The 16,415-nt window shown below is 49.3% G+C and overlaps 1 protein-coding gene across 1 annotated transcript in view; it reads right to left on the bottom strand.

Moving 5' to 3' along the window:
• SLC30A7 (solute carrier family 30 member 7) overlaps nt 1-16,160 on the bottom strand; it is a 49,968-nt gene extending 33,808 nt beyond the window's left edge. Inside the window, exons 1-4 of the mRNA XM_077277245.1 lie at nt 15,578-16,160; nt 5,217-5,318; nt 2,594-2,707; nt 606-693 (exon numbers count right to left, since the gene is read on the bottom strand). Of these exons, the coding sequence (XP_077133360.1) occupies nt 606-693; nt 2,594-2,707; nt 5,217-5,318; nt 15,578-15,657 (384 nt within the window). The 5' untranslated portion in view covers nt 15,658-16,160. The remainder of the gene's footprint in view (nt 1-605; nt 694-2,593; nt 2,708-5,216; nt 5,319-15,577) is intronic.
• Between the last annotated feature and the right edge of the window lie 255 nt (nt 16,161-16,415).

The raw sequence follows: 16,415 nt of genomic DNA, 5'->3' as shown, positions 1-16,415 counted from the left end.
CAGATATGAAGCTATCATCTTATTCAGCTTCCTATGACCTACATGCCCGTATACACGGCTTAGGAGGGCTGATCCTACTGACAGATTATCTTTAAATTCTCTGAAGTCAAAGTTATTCTAATATTGCAGCCCCAATAACCAACACAGTTCTGCTACGTATGAAATGGATGTAGAAATGTATTAGTAAACTCTGCATTTACATCTTTAGGCTATGGTCACACGTTCAGTATGTGGTCAGTATTTTACCTCAGTATTTGTAAGCCAAAACCAGGATTGGAACAATTAGAGGAAAAGTATAATAGAAACACGTCACCACTTCTGTATTTATCACCACTCCTGGTTTTGGCTTACAAATACTGAGGTAAAATACTGACCAAATACTGAACGTGTGACCATAGCCTTACATCTATGCACAGACCTAGGGAGATGAGTGGCGCTGATTACGTCCCTTGGACAGGTTCCTACCAGGAGGTTTCCTAATGGATAGGACAGGCCCCAATACCTGCAGGCCATACACGAGTGCTGGGACATCATCAGTGCCACTCATCTGCCCATATGAAAGTGAGCGGGGATGGGGCATCTCCTACATCTTCCAAAATCCTTACCTCCACTCCCTCTGAGAAGATGAAAAATGCTGTGAAGATCAGGAAGAGACCGTTCACAAAACCTGCCAGGACTTCTGCCCGTACAAACCTGGGGAAGGACAGAACAAGGAAATCAATGAACACAGGAACACACTACAGCCCAGGCACATTTACTGCCAGTCCTACTTTGTCAGCTTGTCTCTGGCACCCCCAGGTTATCAGCCCCACTGGCCTATCACCTTATGTACGGTCCTACCCTCATGTGACACCTTTACATGAGTTCCATCCTTCCCATATCATCACATTACAAACCAGAACACAAAAGTGGAGAGGTTTTTCATACATCAAGACTTGAGGGGCTAACAGAGCCTAACCATAAAGTGTATACATGTCCACATCTCCCAGCAAGCATATGTAAGGATGAAGAGCGACATGTACCCATCCACTGTGCTAGTGCCCAAAGGTGTGTGTACAGGCATCTTACAAAACGGCTTCATTTATTCCTCATCCAATCAGCAGATTTACTGGGTTTTTTGCCCAACAATTTCATTGAGCAGATATAGGGTTAATCTGCAGTTAATTAGCGTTATAAAGGGTCTGTCAGCATAGAATGACTGCTGAAACCAAGTCCAGGCGCTCGGTGCATCACGGCGGGGCCAGTCATTTATACACACCTTCCCACCTGCCTGTTTCCATCCATCTCCACCCTACCACTCCGATTGTTGTAGAGCAAAAAAAAGGCTGGAGATAGAGGGAGAACAAGCAGGTGGGAAGGTGGGTATAAATGATTGGCCCCGCCGTGATGCACCGAGCGCCTGGACTTGGTTTCAGCAGTCACTTTGTGCTGACAGAGTCCTGTTAAATCTTGTTTAGCCGGCTTATGGGAAGCACAGCTCTAGGAAAAAAGTGACATTCTCACTGCAGCCGCTGGCTTACAGTCATCAGGGCAGCAGCAGTCAGCGCTCACCATCACTGCACACACACATGTGCAAGGGAGTCATTACAGCATATACATTGCATAGTGAGGACTCACAGGCCCCTGCACCGCCCCAATGACTGGAAGCCAGCAGCTGCAGGGAGAACAGAACTTCATTTTCTCCCTGTAGATGCTCTTCCATGCAGCCAGGCATGACTTACTCGCCATTTACCTGCATATTACCACTATAGCTGCAGTACATAGCAATTTGTAGGTGACAGATTCCCTTTTATTGCCCACCCGCAGAGATTTTTGTCAACTCCCAGTGATCTCCGCTGCAATCTCATGTCAATTGTCCAGTCTGATGACTCCCATGAAGAACGTGGTCAGGGGAAAGGAAGTGGCCATGTGGGATTTAAACGCTGTACTTTGGCAGATCAGAAGTACCGGAGTAGACAGGCAGCTGCTTTAGGACTGTTCACATACGGTTTATGGGGTCATTTCAGCATATACAGCCAATATGATATGTAGAATACAACACCATATGTTATATGAGCTGGGCATTCAATGTATCTATACACTGTAGCTGAACAACCAGGTCTGCACAGAGAATAAGTATACATGTGTGGCTAATATGAGTTACACTATCCTGTGTTTGTTCTGCAAACAGACCGCTCTGACGATTAAACTCTAATTTACAAATGAAAGTAAATGACGAATTGTGAGCAAACATTTATACAACTGTGCAAATGGGAACTAATACTGTACTATGTAAAGACGGAAAAGCTGCAACAGGTACAGAATTTACAGTGCCAACAGCTGTGGGATTCATGTGGTGACCGCGGCTCTGCTCACATCTGTATCGGAGGCACAGTTAGTGCTGGAGAGGAGCAAGGTCACACTACCCTGGTCCAGCGTCCACTTCAGTACTCTGTAGCAGCCGGACCAGGGCAACGTGAACCTCCTAGGCTGGCACTTGATTGCTGGCACCCTGGGCGCCTGTTGCAACTACTAGACCCCTATGTATTACAGAAATATTACACTGTAGGATAGTATCTAGGTAGCAATATACCGCCACATGCACACACCTTACCCGTATGAGAATGCTTCATTCGTTTTCCACCGGGAAATCACAGAAGCTGCCAGGCCGGCTAACAACGCTGTGCAATCGAAAAACATGTGGAAGGAATCGGAGATCAAGCCCAAGCTGTAAGAAAAGAGAGAAATCTTTTTTATTCTAATGAAGCGTCATGAAAAATGAACTCTTTAAAAACCAAAACACTTTTACTGCAGCCGACACCCCAATCAGATCTGGCTGCATAATTACATGCGGATAGAAAGCCACACATCCTGGAAGTGGCTGCCTGGACGCATGGCTGGATTGTGAGAGTTTCTTGGTATTTCTAAAATTATTATTATTATGGTTTTGGCTTTGTGGTTAAATAAAACCTAAATGTCAAATTTGGAGGCTGAATAAAAGATGTTATATGAAAGGTCACTAATCAGCGATAATCTTCCTGGCAGCCTCAGAAGAAGGAAACAGTCAAAGCAGGAGCCCAAATCCTGGGGAGTGGGGAGATATTTTGCTACCATATAATTTTAACATAATCAAAAGGGTTGTATGACCTTAAAGGACACTTGTCATATGTAAAAAACATATTCTACCTGCAGACACAATGGTAATCTGCAGGCAAGTAGCATTTACAATCATAGAATGTTAGAATTGGAAGGGAGCTCCAGGGTCATCGTGTCCAACCCCCTGCTCAATGCAGGATTCACTAAACCAGTGTTCCCCAACTCTGGTCCTCAAGAGCCACCAACAGGTCTTGTTTTCAGTATTTCCTTAGTATTGCCCAGGTGATAATTGCATCACCTGCACAGGCAATAATTCCATCACCTGTGCAATGCTAAGCAAATCCTGAAAACATGACCTGTTGGTGGCTCTTGGGGACCGGAGTTGGAGAACACTGCATTAAACCATCTCAAGTATATCTCTGTCCAGCCTCTGTTTGAAGACTTCCATTGAAGGAGAACTCACCATCTCGTGGCAGCCATAGTCAAAAAGTTGTTTCTAATATCTAATCTGTATCTTCTCCCTTTCAGTTTTATTCCATTGCTTCTCTTGTTTCCAAGTGCAGATGAGAATAGTGATGATCCCTCTACAGACTGCGACATCCCTTCAGATACTTGTAGGCAGCTGTTAAGTCTCCTCTTAGCCTTTTCTTTTGAAAGCTAAACATTCCCAGATACTTTTAACGTTCCCCGTAGGACATACTTTGCAGTCCGCTCACCATCCTGGTAGCTCTTCTCTGAATTTGCTCCAGTTTTGCAATGTATTTTTTGAATGTGGTGCCCAGAACTGGACTCAGTATTCCAGATGAGGTCTGACCAAGGAGGAGTAGAGGGGAATTACTTCACGTGATCTAGACTCGATGTTTTTCTTAATACATCCTAGAGCTGTGTTTGCCTTTTTTCTGCTGCATCACACTGTTGACTAGTGCAGTCTGTGATCCATTAGTATACCCAGGTCTTTTTCACATGTGCTGTTGCTTAGTTTTATTCTTCCCATTTTGTGGATGTAATTTTCGCTTTCTTGCCCACAAGTAGAATCTTGAATTTCTCTCTGTTAAAGCATGTCTGGCTGCCTTATTGGACCAGAGGCTACAGGGAGAAAATGATGTTATGTCCTCCCTGCAGCCACTCACTTTCAGTCATGGGGAGGTGCAAATAGGTGTAGTGGTCACTCCTCATTATACAGTGAGTGTACGCTCTGCACATTGATTACCTTCCTGGACTGAATACACAGACGCCGCAGAGGTCGACAACCATGTAGGGGACTGAAAACAGCACATTGTGTAGTGAATATTGACAAACAACCCCTTGCACCGTTCCGATGAATGGAAGCAGGCATCTGCAGTCCATGTTAATCCGTTTCTGTGAGTGACAGGTTCCCTTTAAACATTGATGTCATACCCCTAGGATGTGATCCTAAGAATGAAGGGGCCGTCGCACATCCCTGCTTTTTTTCCCCTGTACAGCAGCCCCTGACCACCCACCTAATCAGGGATCTGTGCAGTGGTCCTACTGGAGTGAATGGGGCTGGCAGCAGCACTCTTAAAAGAATTTAAAGGAAATGCAGAGCTACACTGCGCCACTCATTCTCAGGATCGGAAAGTATAAAAAGTGTGACTCGCAGAATACAATAAAAGCCCCTTACACTGCCCCACAAAAAAAAAATATATATATATAAAAAGTACAGACAATACTGTAGGATTGCACTAAATAAATCACCTGCCACATTATCAAACGATCTATACAAAAATAACTGTAGAGTTATTGAAGCTTCATACAAATAAAAGAAAAAAAAAAAAAATCATCTCCTGGGCATTGTGCCGACTCTGGTGAAGACCACGGATTCTGGGATATGGGGGCACCATGCACCCAAAGTGAGGGGACCTGCTGTCTTTCCTAATGACTTGGTGACTTTCATTATAGGTAAGCTGGGTCACAGTAAAATCTTTCCCTATGACATTCTGAAGCGTGTCATGGAAAAGGGCCGGGAGGGATCCCGCTCTTCATGGTCATTTGCGCATCCTGGAACCATTACATCTCCATCATGCAAATCTATATAATTATAGACATGACACATTACATTAAATACCGGAAACAAAACCGTAATAAAAAGTAGAATTAGTATCCAAGATGTCCTGTATTACCTGTTGCTCCATATCCCATAAAAAAGCTCCACAAATGCAAAAGAGAGGTTCAAGCAGAGAAAGCAGAACAGATTCCTAGATGTGGAGTCTGAGAAGATTGACCTGATGGAGAAAGCAGAAGAGAACATATAAATGACCATGATAGACCAGCCACCACCTCCCAGACATTAGATACAGGCGCTGTACATGGCCCAGGGTCCACAGTCATTGTAACGATGGGATCACGGGTTCTATAAAAATGAAGGTTTCCAGCTGGCGACGCAGCATGCACCGTGGGATCACTAGTGATATCATTGGCAGTAAGACACTGTAACTGTCATTAATATCACAAATATTTAATGTGACCTCCGTATTGGGGCAATTGTGGCCTCTCCATGTAGCAGACACGGCACATCACTAAGACGGCCTTTCTTTCCAGGTAAAAATGATTTACACAATTCCTGATATTCTCACAAAGATGAGAAAATGATTGAACATCTGCTCTTAAATGAGAAAAAAAAAGCGAAACCCACCAGAGGCTGACGGCATGCCAGAGCGAGGGGGTCTGCAAGGAAACGCGTCCACGTCTGCACACGGGAGCTGTACTAATGTATTCAAGAGGAAATGAATTCTACAAAAATTTGTATTCTCCACAAAAGGGATTTATTTTTGTAATTCGCTCCATGAAAATTCAGCAACAGGGTTAGAAAGTTAAATAATAATAAAAAAAAAAAAAAACAATAATCACCTCGCCGATCTCGTTCTGGCCATCTCCACCACATGTTCTCCCCTGTACGGTTCTCACCGCCACCGCGTGCTGAAACCCAGGTCCTCGCCACGCTGTGCTGGGAGCTCCTGCAGGATCAGGCCTGGGATGACTATGTGCAGGCGTGTCATAGGGTCGCAGTGATGTCAGAACATGTACGACGACCTTATGGGGGGCGCTCTGACATCCGCCACGATTAGGCTTGTGCAGGGACATTCTGGGACTAGTCGTGGCGATGCCCTCAGATTCAGACCACTGAGGCAAAACGAGGCGCCGAAAACAGTACAGAGGAGGAGAGAGTATTCGTTATACGCTCTGGGGTCTCTATGGACCCCTGAGCATAATAAAGGACATTCAATTTGCAGAGAAACAAATTTCTGGGTAAAATCTGGCAGATCTGCTCATCTCTATTGTATACGAGATATAACTGTGTGCAAAAATGTAGGAACCCGTCTGCTGTAAGTGCTGCAGTCAGTGCACTGGGAAGCTGCGCTCGGTCCGTGCTCGTCCTGCCTGACTGCAGCGCTTACAGCAGACGGTCTAAGTGTGAAATGAGGGGAAAACACCACCTTAAGCCTCAGCATTTAAAAGACCCCGTTTATCTATTATGTAGTTGTAGCGCCCCCCACCGCCGCAGGGCCGAGGGGTACCCGGTACCGGGCCTCTGAGTCTCTGCTCTGGGGTTGTCACGGCGGCCGTGACCCTGCCGTGGGGCGCTCAGTGAATAGCAGGTGTGGATGATGGTGGTTATGCTGTGGTGGTGCGGTGCAGTAAATAACGAGGACACCAGGTTGCAGTCTCTTTACTGAAGGTCTCTGGGTCCTCAGTCCGGAACACGGTTCACCAGGCTGCGCAAGTCCGGCCGGTCCAATGGCACCTCCAGAGTTCTCTTCACAGGTGGAAATCGGTGCCTTCCTACTAGCGCTATGTGTTGTGGTCCTTCCCTGCTGTGCTTACGGAAAGTCCCCCACAACTGTTGTGTCTGTTTCTTAAGTTCCCTCACAACTCGATTAGATGATGTTCTGCTAATCCTCCGTCCCTCCCTGATGTTCTGGCTGGGACGGCACCCGTTTGACGGGTAGGCTCGGAGCTCTTCCGGGACCCTAGAGTCGCCCCTCTCCACAAGTTGCCCCCCCAAGACTGCATAGGTGATATGTGTTAGACAGCCCGCCTTAGACTGACTGTCCTGCCGCTGTTTGGAGTATTGCTTGAAGCTGAATGTTATGATACTCCCTCGGCGTTCCGGCCACCGGTAGTGCGCCTCAGTAGGATGTTGCTTCGGTCTTACAGCACGACTCCTACTGGTATTTCTCCTTTGCGTGATCTCGTTTCTCACTCAGCACAATCTATCTCTCTTCTAATCCTTTCTTGGGCACCGCCGCTACCCGGAGCAGGCACGGTCCCGTTGCGTTCGTTCTTGTTGCCAAGCCTCTGTCAGGATCCCACCCCTGACAGAGACCCTACTGTATCTTCCCCTACAACACCCTCTGCCACAAGGTGTTGCCTGGTTCCAACCCAGTCAGCTTTCTGATCTAACTTCCTGCCTGACCCCCAGTTTACCCACTATGGTGGGGAGTGGCCTAATGAATAGCACCCTTAGCTCCCCCCGGAGGCCCAGCTGTGAAATGTATTGGTGTCTGTGATACCTGATCAGATGAACTCCTTCAGTGCCATCAGACGCACCATAGCTCCCCATAGTGGCGGAGCCACAGTACTGCAACGACCAGGACTCTGGGGCGCTGCACTCCCCCCTGGTTAAACACAGTACTCCGGGACTGGGAAGAAAACAACAATACAAGTTAGCAAAAAGACATACAGTTTTGTTGAGTGCAATAACAAGAAGTATACTTGAACAGGCTTCCCTTTATGGGAGGTAAGGACACTTGAACGTTACAAACATGGTTAAATATCATAGCAACAGGCTATAAATAACTTTTCTTACCCAACCGGGTATTCTACTAAGTGCAAAATTGTTGAACAATAATTTAACATTGCCTTTAAGGACGTACACTCTGAATCCACTAAAGACCTTCCTATAATCACATTATAAGGTAATTTAACTTTTTCATTCTCCTTCTTTAAATCTGCAGGACCGCCTGTCCTATCGGCACCAGACCTTCTGCCTCTCCTTTTGGTTACAGGACCGCCCCGTTCAGCCAGGGCCTACTGCCTTTTCAACTACTATACACAGTATAGAACATAACATTACTTTCAGTTTAAGAGCACTAAGTCATCTCTACATGACTCCTATGAGGACTCAGGGTTTACCTTCTATCCTAACTATCTATCAACATTATCAAAAAACATTTTCTATTGAACATTAAGCCTTCTCATTATCTTTCTTTCTATCATGCATGCTGGACACCACGTCTATCCCTACGGGCCCACTGCATCCTTCTTCTATCTTTCACCTTTTTCTTCTCAGAGAACATCATCAGTATTTCTTCACAATTAACTAATTAAATACATATAACTTTCTCATGTAAACATTATCATCACTTTCTTTGGTCAAGACATTATTGCTTCCTGTCTTAAAGCAATATCACGGTTTAAGCGCAACAAATGAACATCCCCTTTAAGAGGGGACCAAGTCTCTATGAGGTAGCACGCCTTCTCAAGCTACCAGTCCATACTCAGCAAAGGTTCCAGTGTGGTATCTTCACAAAGAGTCCCTCTTTAAGTAAAACCAGTAGGGAGCGCCTTTAATAAGGTGCAAACTATGTACAAAAAGTTCGGATCATGCACTGTTCATGATTTCAGCAGTTCTTTTCAACTATAAACTTGTACCAAAACTTGGAAAAATCAACAAAAGCAAAACAATAGGGATCCCAGGTCCACAGAAGGATCCCCTTAAGAGTTAACCCTGGACGGGTTCAGCAGCATAACAGGAGAGCAGTAACTATTTACATATACAGAAGTAGTAGTATCTTATTCATCTTTCGGTAACCCCCACCGAGGCTTCACCTGGCAGGTGGCCCTCTGTGGCCCAGGCAGGTCGGTCTCCAAGTTCACTCCCGCGGCCAGGTGCACCCCGTGGGTACGGGTCTTCTGCACGACCAGGTCGTGCGCTGCAATGAGGGTCTGTGTGGGCCGATGAATAATGCTGGCAGCAGCAGCGGCGGCAGCAGCGGCGAGCTCCTCCCCCTCGGTGCGGGATACCGCCAGAACAGCGGTGCAGCGCTGCATATCCCGAGCCCACCAGCTGCTCCCCTTTAGGTGCCGGCGGTATGTAACCACATCCCCCGGCTTCATGAAGGATTTGGCGCCGTCTCCACACAGGCAGGGCTCCACTTCCTCCCGGGTGATGTGGACCCTCAGGGCTGTCCCGATCTCCTGCACGAAGCCCTTTCCCGTCTGGGGCAGGTACACAACCACAACGCCCCACTTCGGCAGGGAGCCTTCCAGCAGTTCTCCTCGCGCCTCCCGCTCCACTTCTCGCTGGAATTCTGCGATCAGGTGGTTCCGATACTCCCCCCACGGGAAGGGCCCGAGATCATGCCCCCCCGGCGCGTTGGTGCCAGACGGCGGGGACATCGGGGCGCCACTGGTCGCAGCAGGGGCCGGGTCGTGTGCAGAGGTGAGGTGGCCTCCCCGGGAGTCGCGGCATTGGGTACCTTCACCCACGGTAGCTCCTCCGGCGCCGCTCTCCTCTCCTGCGGAAGGCGTACGAGCCGGAGACCATTCAGGCCCGAGGTGCCCCCTCGGCAGCTCCCACGGGTCCAACTCTTCCAGCGGGGGCATATCCGAGTAATCCACTGGTGACGGGGGTCGATGCGGGGCCATTCTTTTCTGCAGGCCTGTCCTGGTCTCCAGTTCCACCTCATCTGAGTCATAGTTTCGTTTCTTCGGTCTCCGCCCGCCATAGAAGATTAAGAGGCGGATCTCTCCCGTCAACGGGCCCGCCCTTAGGATGCAGCAATATTTAGACTGGGCGGCCATTGCCCTTCGCGCTCTTTAGTTTGTCTACGCCTATTCCACGCCCCTCCTCTTCTCCTGCGCTCTCCTCAGCGCTGCAATGGCGGCGGATTTTGGCGGTAAATGGCGCAGCACACAGTCTTTGCAATAAAGTACAGTCCAAGCACAACAAATCACAGTTCCAAGGCACACATGACCTGATTCTTCAGGCTTAAGTAGATCCTGTTCGTGACGCCAAGTTGTAGCGCCCCCCACCGCCGCAGGGCCGAGGGGTACCCGGTACCGGGCCTCTGAGTCTCTGCTCTGGGGTTGTCACGGCGGCTAGGCCCCGGTCCGTGACCCTGCCGTGGGGCGCTCAGTGAATAGCAGGTGTGGATGATGGTGGTTATGCTGTGGTGGTGCGGTGCAGTAAATAACGAGGACACCAGGTTGCAGTCTCTTTACTGAAGGTCTCTGGGTCCTCAGTCCGGAACACGGTTCACCAGGCTGCGCAAGTCCGGCCGGTCCAATGGCACCTCCAGAGTTCTCTTCACAGGTGGAAATCGGTGCCTTCCTACTAGCGCTATGTGTTGTGGTCCTTCCCTGCTGTGCTTACGGAAAGTCCCCCACAACTGTTGTGTCTGTTTCTTAAGTTCCCTCACAACTCGATTAGATGATGTTCTGCTAATCCTCCGTCCCTCCCTGATGTTCTGGTTGGGACGGCACCCGTTTGATGGGTAGGCTCGGAGCTCTTCCGGGACCCTAGAGTCGCCCCTCTCCACAAGTTGCCCCCCAAGACTGCATAGGTGATATGTGTTAGACAGCCCGCCTTAAACTGACTGTCCTGCCGCTGTTTGGAGTATTGCTTGAAGCTGAATGTTATGATACTCCCTCGGCGTTCCGGCCACCGGTAGTGCGCCTCAGTAGGATGTTGCTTCGGTCTTACAGCACGACTCCTACTGGTATTTCTCCTTTGCGTGATCTCGTTTCTCACTCAGCACAATCTATCTCTCTTCTAATCCTTTCTTGGGCACCGCCGCTACCCGGAGCAGGCACGGTCCCGTTACGTTCGTTCTTGTTGCCAAGCCTCTGTCAGGATCCCACCCCTGACAGAGACCCTACTGTATCTTCCCCTACAACACCCTCTGCCACAAGGTGTTGCCTGGTTCCAACCCAGTCAGCTTTCTGATCTAACTTCCTGCCTGACCCCCAGTTTACCCACTATGGTGGGGAGTGGCCTAATGAATAGCACCCTTCGCTCCCCCCGGAGGCCCAGCTGTGAAATGTATTGGTGTCTGTGATACCTGATCAGATGAACCCCTTCAGTGCCATCAGACGCACCATAGCTCCCCATAGTGGCGGAGCCACAGTACTGCAACGACCAGGACTCTGGGGCGCTGCATATAGCTGAGAGTCAGCGTTCTCCGCACTGTACACAGCACAATGGTCGCCTTGTTGTAAAGAACAGCACAAACATTAGTTTCCAGGATTGCACAACGGGGCAGCAGCAATATCACACACAATGTGGCCTGCACATATAGGTTGTGCAATAGTCTGGGCACTAATGGGCAGCGTGAGACACATACATATGTATGAGCGGTGACATGATATCACAGCACAGGATCCATGCAACAAGGTGACATAGCAGGGGTGTACATAATATACTAGCTATTGAACCCGTTCTACGCCCTGGTGGTGAGCATTTATATTGGTATATGGCCTCCATCCTTGTATGTGCTGCTCCATCCTGCATCCCCATCCTGTCATGTGCTCCCATCCGGCACCCCCATTCTGTCATGTGCTGCTCCATCCTGCATCCCCATCCTGTCATGTGCTCCCATCCGGCACCCCCATTCTGTCATGTGCTGCTCCATCCTGCATCCCCATCCTGTCATGTGCTCCCATCCTGCGCCCCCATCCAGTCATATGCTGCTCCATCCTACACTCACATCCTGTCATGTCCGTACTCCGGTATCATGCACATATACACACACCGGCTCAGGCTCTGCAGCAATATATACATATGATGGACAGGTCCGTACTCCGGTATCATGCACATATACACACACCGGCTCAGGCTCTGCAGCAATATATCCATATGATGGACAGGTCCGTACTCCGGTATCATGCACATATACACACCGGCTCAGGCTCTGCAGCAATATATACATATGATGGACAGGTCCGTACTCCGGTATCACGCACATATACATGCACACCGGCTAAGGCTCTGTACAATATATACATATGATGGACAGGTCCGTACTCCGGTATCATGCACATATACACACCGGCTCAGGCTCTGCACCAATATATCCATATGATGGACAGGTCCGTACTCCGGTATCATGCACATATACACACCGGCTCAGGCTCTGCACCAATATATCCATATGATGGACAGGTCCGTACTCCGGTATCATGCACATATACACACCGGCTCAGGCTCTGCAGCAATATATACATATGATGGACAGGTCCGTACTCCGGTATCATGCACATATACACACACCGGCTCAGGCTCTGTACAATATATCCATATGATGGACAGGTCCGTACTCCGGTATCATGCACATATACACACACCAGCTCAGGCTCTGCAGCAATATACACATATGATGGACAGGTCCGTACTCCGGTATCATGCACATACACACACCGGCTCAGGCTCTGCAGCAATATACACATATGATGGACAGGTCCGTACTCCGGTATCATGCACATATACACACACCGGCTCAGGCTCTGCAGCAATATATACATATGATGGACAGGTCCGTACTCCGGTATCATGCACATATACACACCGGCTCAGGCTCTGTACAATATATACATATGATGGACAGGTCCGTACTCCAGTATCATGCACATATACACACCGGCTCAGGCTCTGTACAATATATACATATGATGGACAGGTCCACCGTACTCCGGTATCATGCACATATACACACCGGCTCAGGCTCTGCAGCAATATATCCATATGATGGACAGGTCCGTACTCCGGTATCATGCACATATACACACACCGGCTCAGGCTCTGCAGCAATATATACATATGATGGACAGGTCCGTACTCCGGTATCATGCACATATACACACACCGGCTCAGGCTCTGCACCAATATATCCATATGATGGACAGGTCCGTACTCCGGTATCATGCACATATACACACCGGCTCAGGCTCTGCACCAATATATCCATATGATGGACAGGTCCGTACTCCGGTATCATGCACATATACACACCGGCTCAGGCTCTGCACCAATATATCCATATGATGGACAGGTCCGTACTCCGGTATCATGCACATATACACACCGGCTCAGGCTCTGCACCAATATATCCATATGATGGACAGGTCCGTACTCCGGTATCATGCACATATACACACACCGGCTCAGGCTCTGCAGCAATATATCCATATGATGGACAGGTCCGTACTCCGGTATCATGCACATATACACACCGGCTCAGGCTCTGCAGCAATATATCCATATGATGGACAGGTCCGTACTCCGGTATCATGCACATATACACACCGGCTCAGGCTCTGCACCAATATATCCATATGATGGACAGGTCCGTACTCCGGTATCATGCACATATACACACCGGCTCAGGCTCTGCACCAATATATCCATATGATGGACAGGTCCGTACTCCGGTATCATGCACATACACACACCGGCTCAGGCTCTGCACCAATATATCCATATGATGGACAGGTCCGTACTCCGGTATCATGCACATATACACACCGGCTCAGGCTCTGCACCAATATATCCATATGATGGACAGGTCCGTACTCCGGTATCATGCACATACACACACCGGCTCAGGCTCTGTACAATATATACATATGATGGACAGGTCCGTACTCCGGTATCATGCACATATACACACACCGGCTCAGGCTCTGCACCAATATATCCATATGATGGACAGGTCCGTACTCCGGTATCATGCACATACACACACCGGCTCAGGCTCTGTACAATATACACATATGATGGACAGGTCCGTACTCCGGTATCATGCACATACACACACCGGCTCAGGCTCTGCACCAATATATACATATGATGGACAGGTCCGTACTCCGGTATCATGCACATATACACACACACTGGTTTCGGGGCACACACATATATATATCTATTGCCCGGTGTCCGGGGCGCACACATATATCTATTGCCCGGTGTCCGGGGCACACACATATAGGATATATACACACACACACCGGTGCCCGGGGCACACACATATATATATTGCCCGGTGTCCGGGACATACACATATATCTATTGCCCGGTGTCCGGGGCACACACATATAGGATACACACACACACACACCGGTGTCCGGGGCACACACATATCTATTGCCCGGTGTCCGGGGCACACACATATATCTATTGCCCGGTGTCCGGGGCACACACATATCTATTGCCCGGTGTCCGGGGCACACACATATAGGATATATACACACACACCGGTGCCCGGGGCACACACATATATATATTGCCCGGTGCACACACATATAGGATACACACACACACACACACACACACACACACACCGGTGTCCGGGGCACACACATATATCTATTGCCCGGTGTCCGGGGCACACACATATATCTATTGCCCGGTGTCCGGGGCGCACACATATAGGATATATACACACACACACCGGTGCCCGGGGCACACACATATATATATTGCCCGGTGTCCGGGGCACACACATATAGGATACACACACACACACACACCGGTGTCCGGGGCACACACATATATATCTATTGCCCGGTGTCCGGGGCACACACATATATATCTATTGCCCGGTGTCCAGGGCACACACATATACATCTATTGCCCGGTGTCCGGGGCACACACATATATATCTATTGCCCGGTGTCCGGGGCACACACATATATATCTATTGCCCGGTGTCCAGGGCACACACATATATATCTATTGCCCGGTGTCCGGGGCACACACATATATATCTATTGCCCGGTGTCCGGGGCACACACATATATATCTATTGCCCGGTGTCCAGGGCACACACATATATATCTATTGCCCGGTGTCCAGGGCACACACATATATATCTATTGCCCGGTGTCCAGGGCACACACATATATATCTATTGCCCGGTGTCCGGGGCACACACATATATCTATTGCCCGGTGCACACACATATATATATCTATTGCCCGGTTCCGCTGCACACATACATATGTATTGCCTGGTGTCCGGGGCACACACATATATATATCTATTGCCCGGTTCCGCTGCACACACATATATCTATTGCCCGGTGCCCGGGGCACACACATATATATATCTATTGCCCGGTTCCGCTGCACACATACATATGTATTGCCTGGTGTCCGGGGCACACACATATATATCTATTGCCCGGTGCCCGGGGCACACACATATATATCTATTGCCCGGTGCCCGGGGCACACACATATATATCTATTGCCTGGTGCCCGGGGCACACACACATATATATCTATTGCCCGTTGTCCGGGGCACACACATATATATCTATTGCCCGGTGTCCGGGGCACACACATATATATCTATTGCCCGTTGTCCGGGGCACACACATATATCTATTGCCCGGTGCCCGGGGCACACACATATATATATCTATTGCCCGGTTCCGCTGCACACATACATATGTATTGCCTGGTGTCCGGGGCACACACGTACCTGATCCATCCGGACACTTTCCGCAGCAGGTTGTATTTGGGCGGCTTGTACTCATCGTCCTTTATAGATAATGGCAGCATCCTGACAGCCGGACCCGACACTCCCGGCACCTCGGCTCACCCCGGCGGTAACGTCCCGGCCTCTCCGGTAAGCACAGGGGATACTCTCCGTTATCCGCCTCCGCTGTACGGCCGTGCGAGCTCCCGGAGCCGCTTCCTTCTTCCGGGGGAGTTGCGGGCGGCTGACACACAGGCACTTGGCAACCAATCACATGAATGAGCGGAGCGCAGACTTCCTGGTGGGAGCATCACAGACAGCAGCGCTGACGGAGCATTACTGGAGGCCGGGGCGCCAGGCACAAAGATGGCGGAGTCGTTACAGGGCGTGCTGACGTCACGGCGTTAGAGCTGCGATTATATTGCGGTGTGTGTGCGGTGCTGGCGCGTTCCTGCACACACTGTCCTGCCATACACCCGTGAACCCGGCGCAGGCCGCTCCGAAGGCCTCTACCTCATCCCGAAAGCGGTTACAGCAGCGGTGTTTGGCCGTCACATGACTGCTGAATCCTGTGATTGGCTGAGGCAATCAGGTGATCAGAACAGCACAGCCTCATGAACATTCTGATGACATCATCTAGTCACCTGACAGTTGCGTCCAATCAAAGACCTCGACAATCATGTGACACCCAGATGTCTGCAGGTCCTGTAAATACCTCTGGAGCTGCCCACACTGGGCCCACAGGGGCGACAGAAGGGGAACATAGCGCGATTTATTCATTTTTAAAACGATCCAATCCTAAGCAGACAGTCCCTCTATATCACCGCGATTTCGGCCATAC

Source organism: Ranitomeya variabilis, chromosome 8 (genome assembly GCF_051348905.1).
Source record: "Ranitomeya variabilis isolate aRanVar5 chromosome 8, aRanVar5.hap1, whole genome shotgun sequence".
NCBI lineage: Eukaryota > Metazoa > Chordata > Amphibia > Anura > Dendrobatidae > Ranitomeya > Ranitomeya variabilis.
This window is presented reverse-complemented; position numbering and strand designations above follow the sequence as displayed.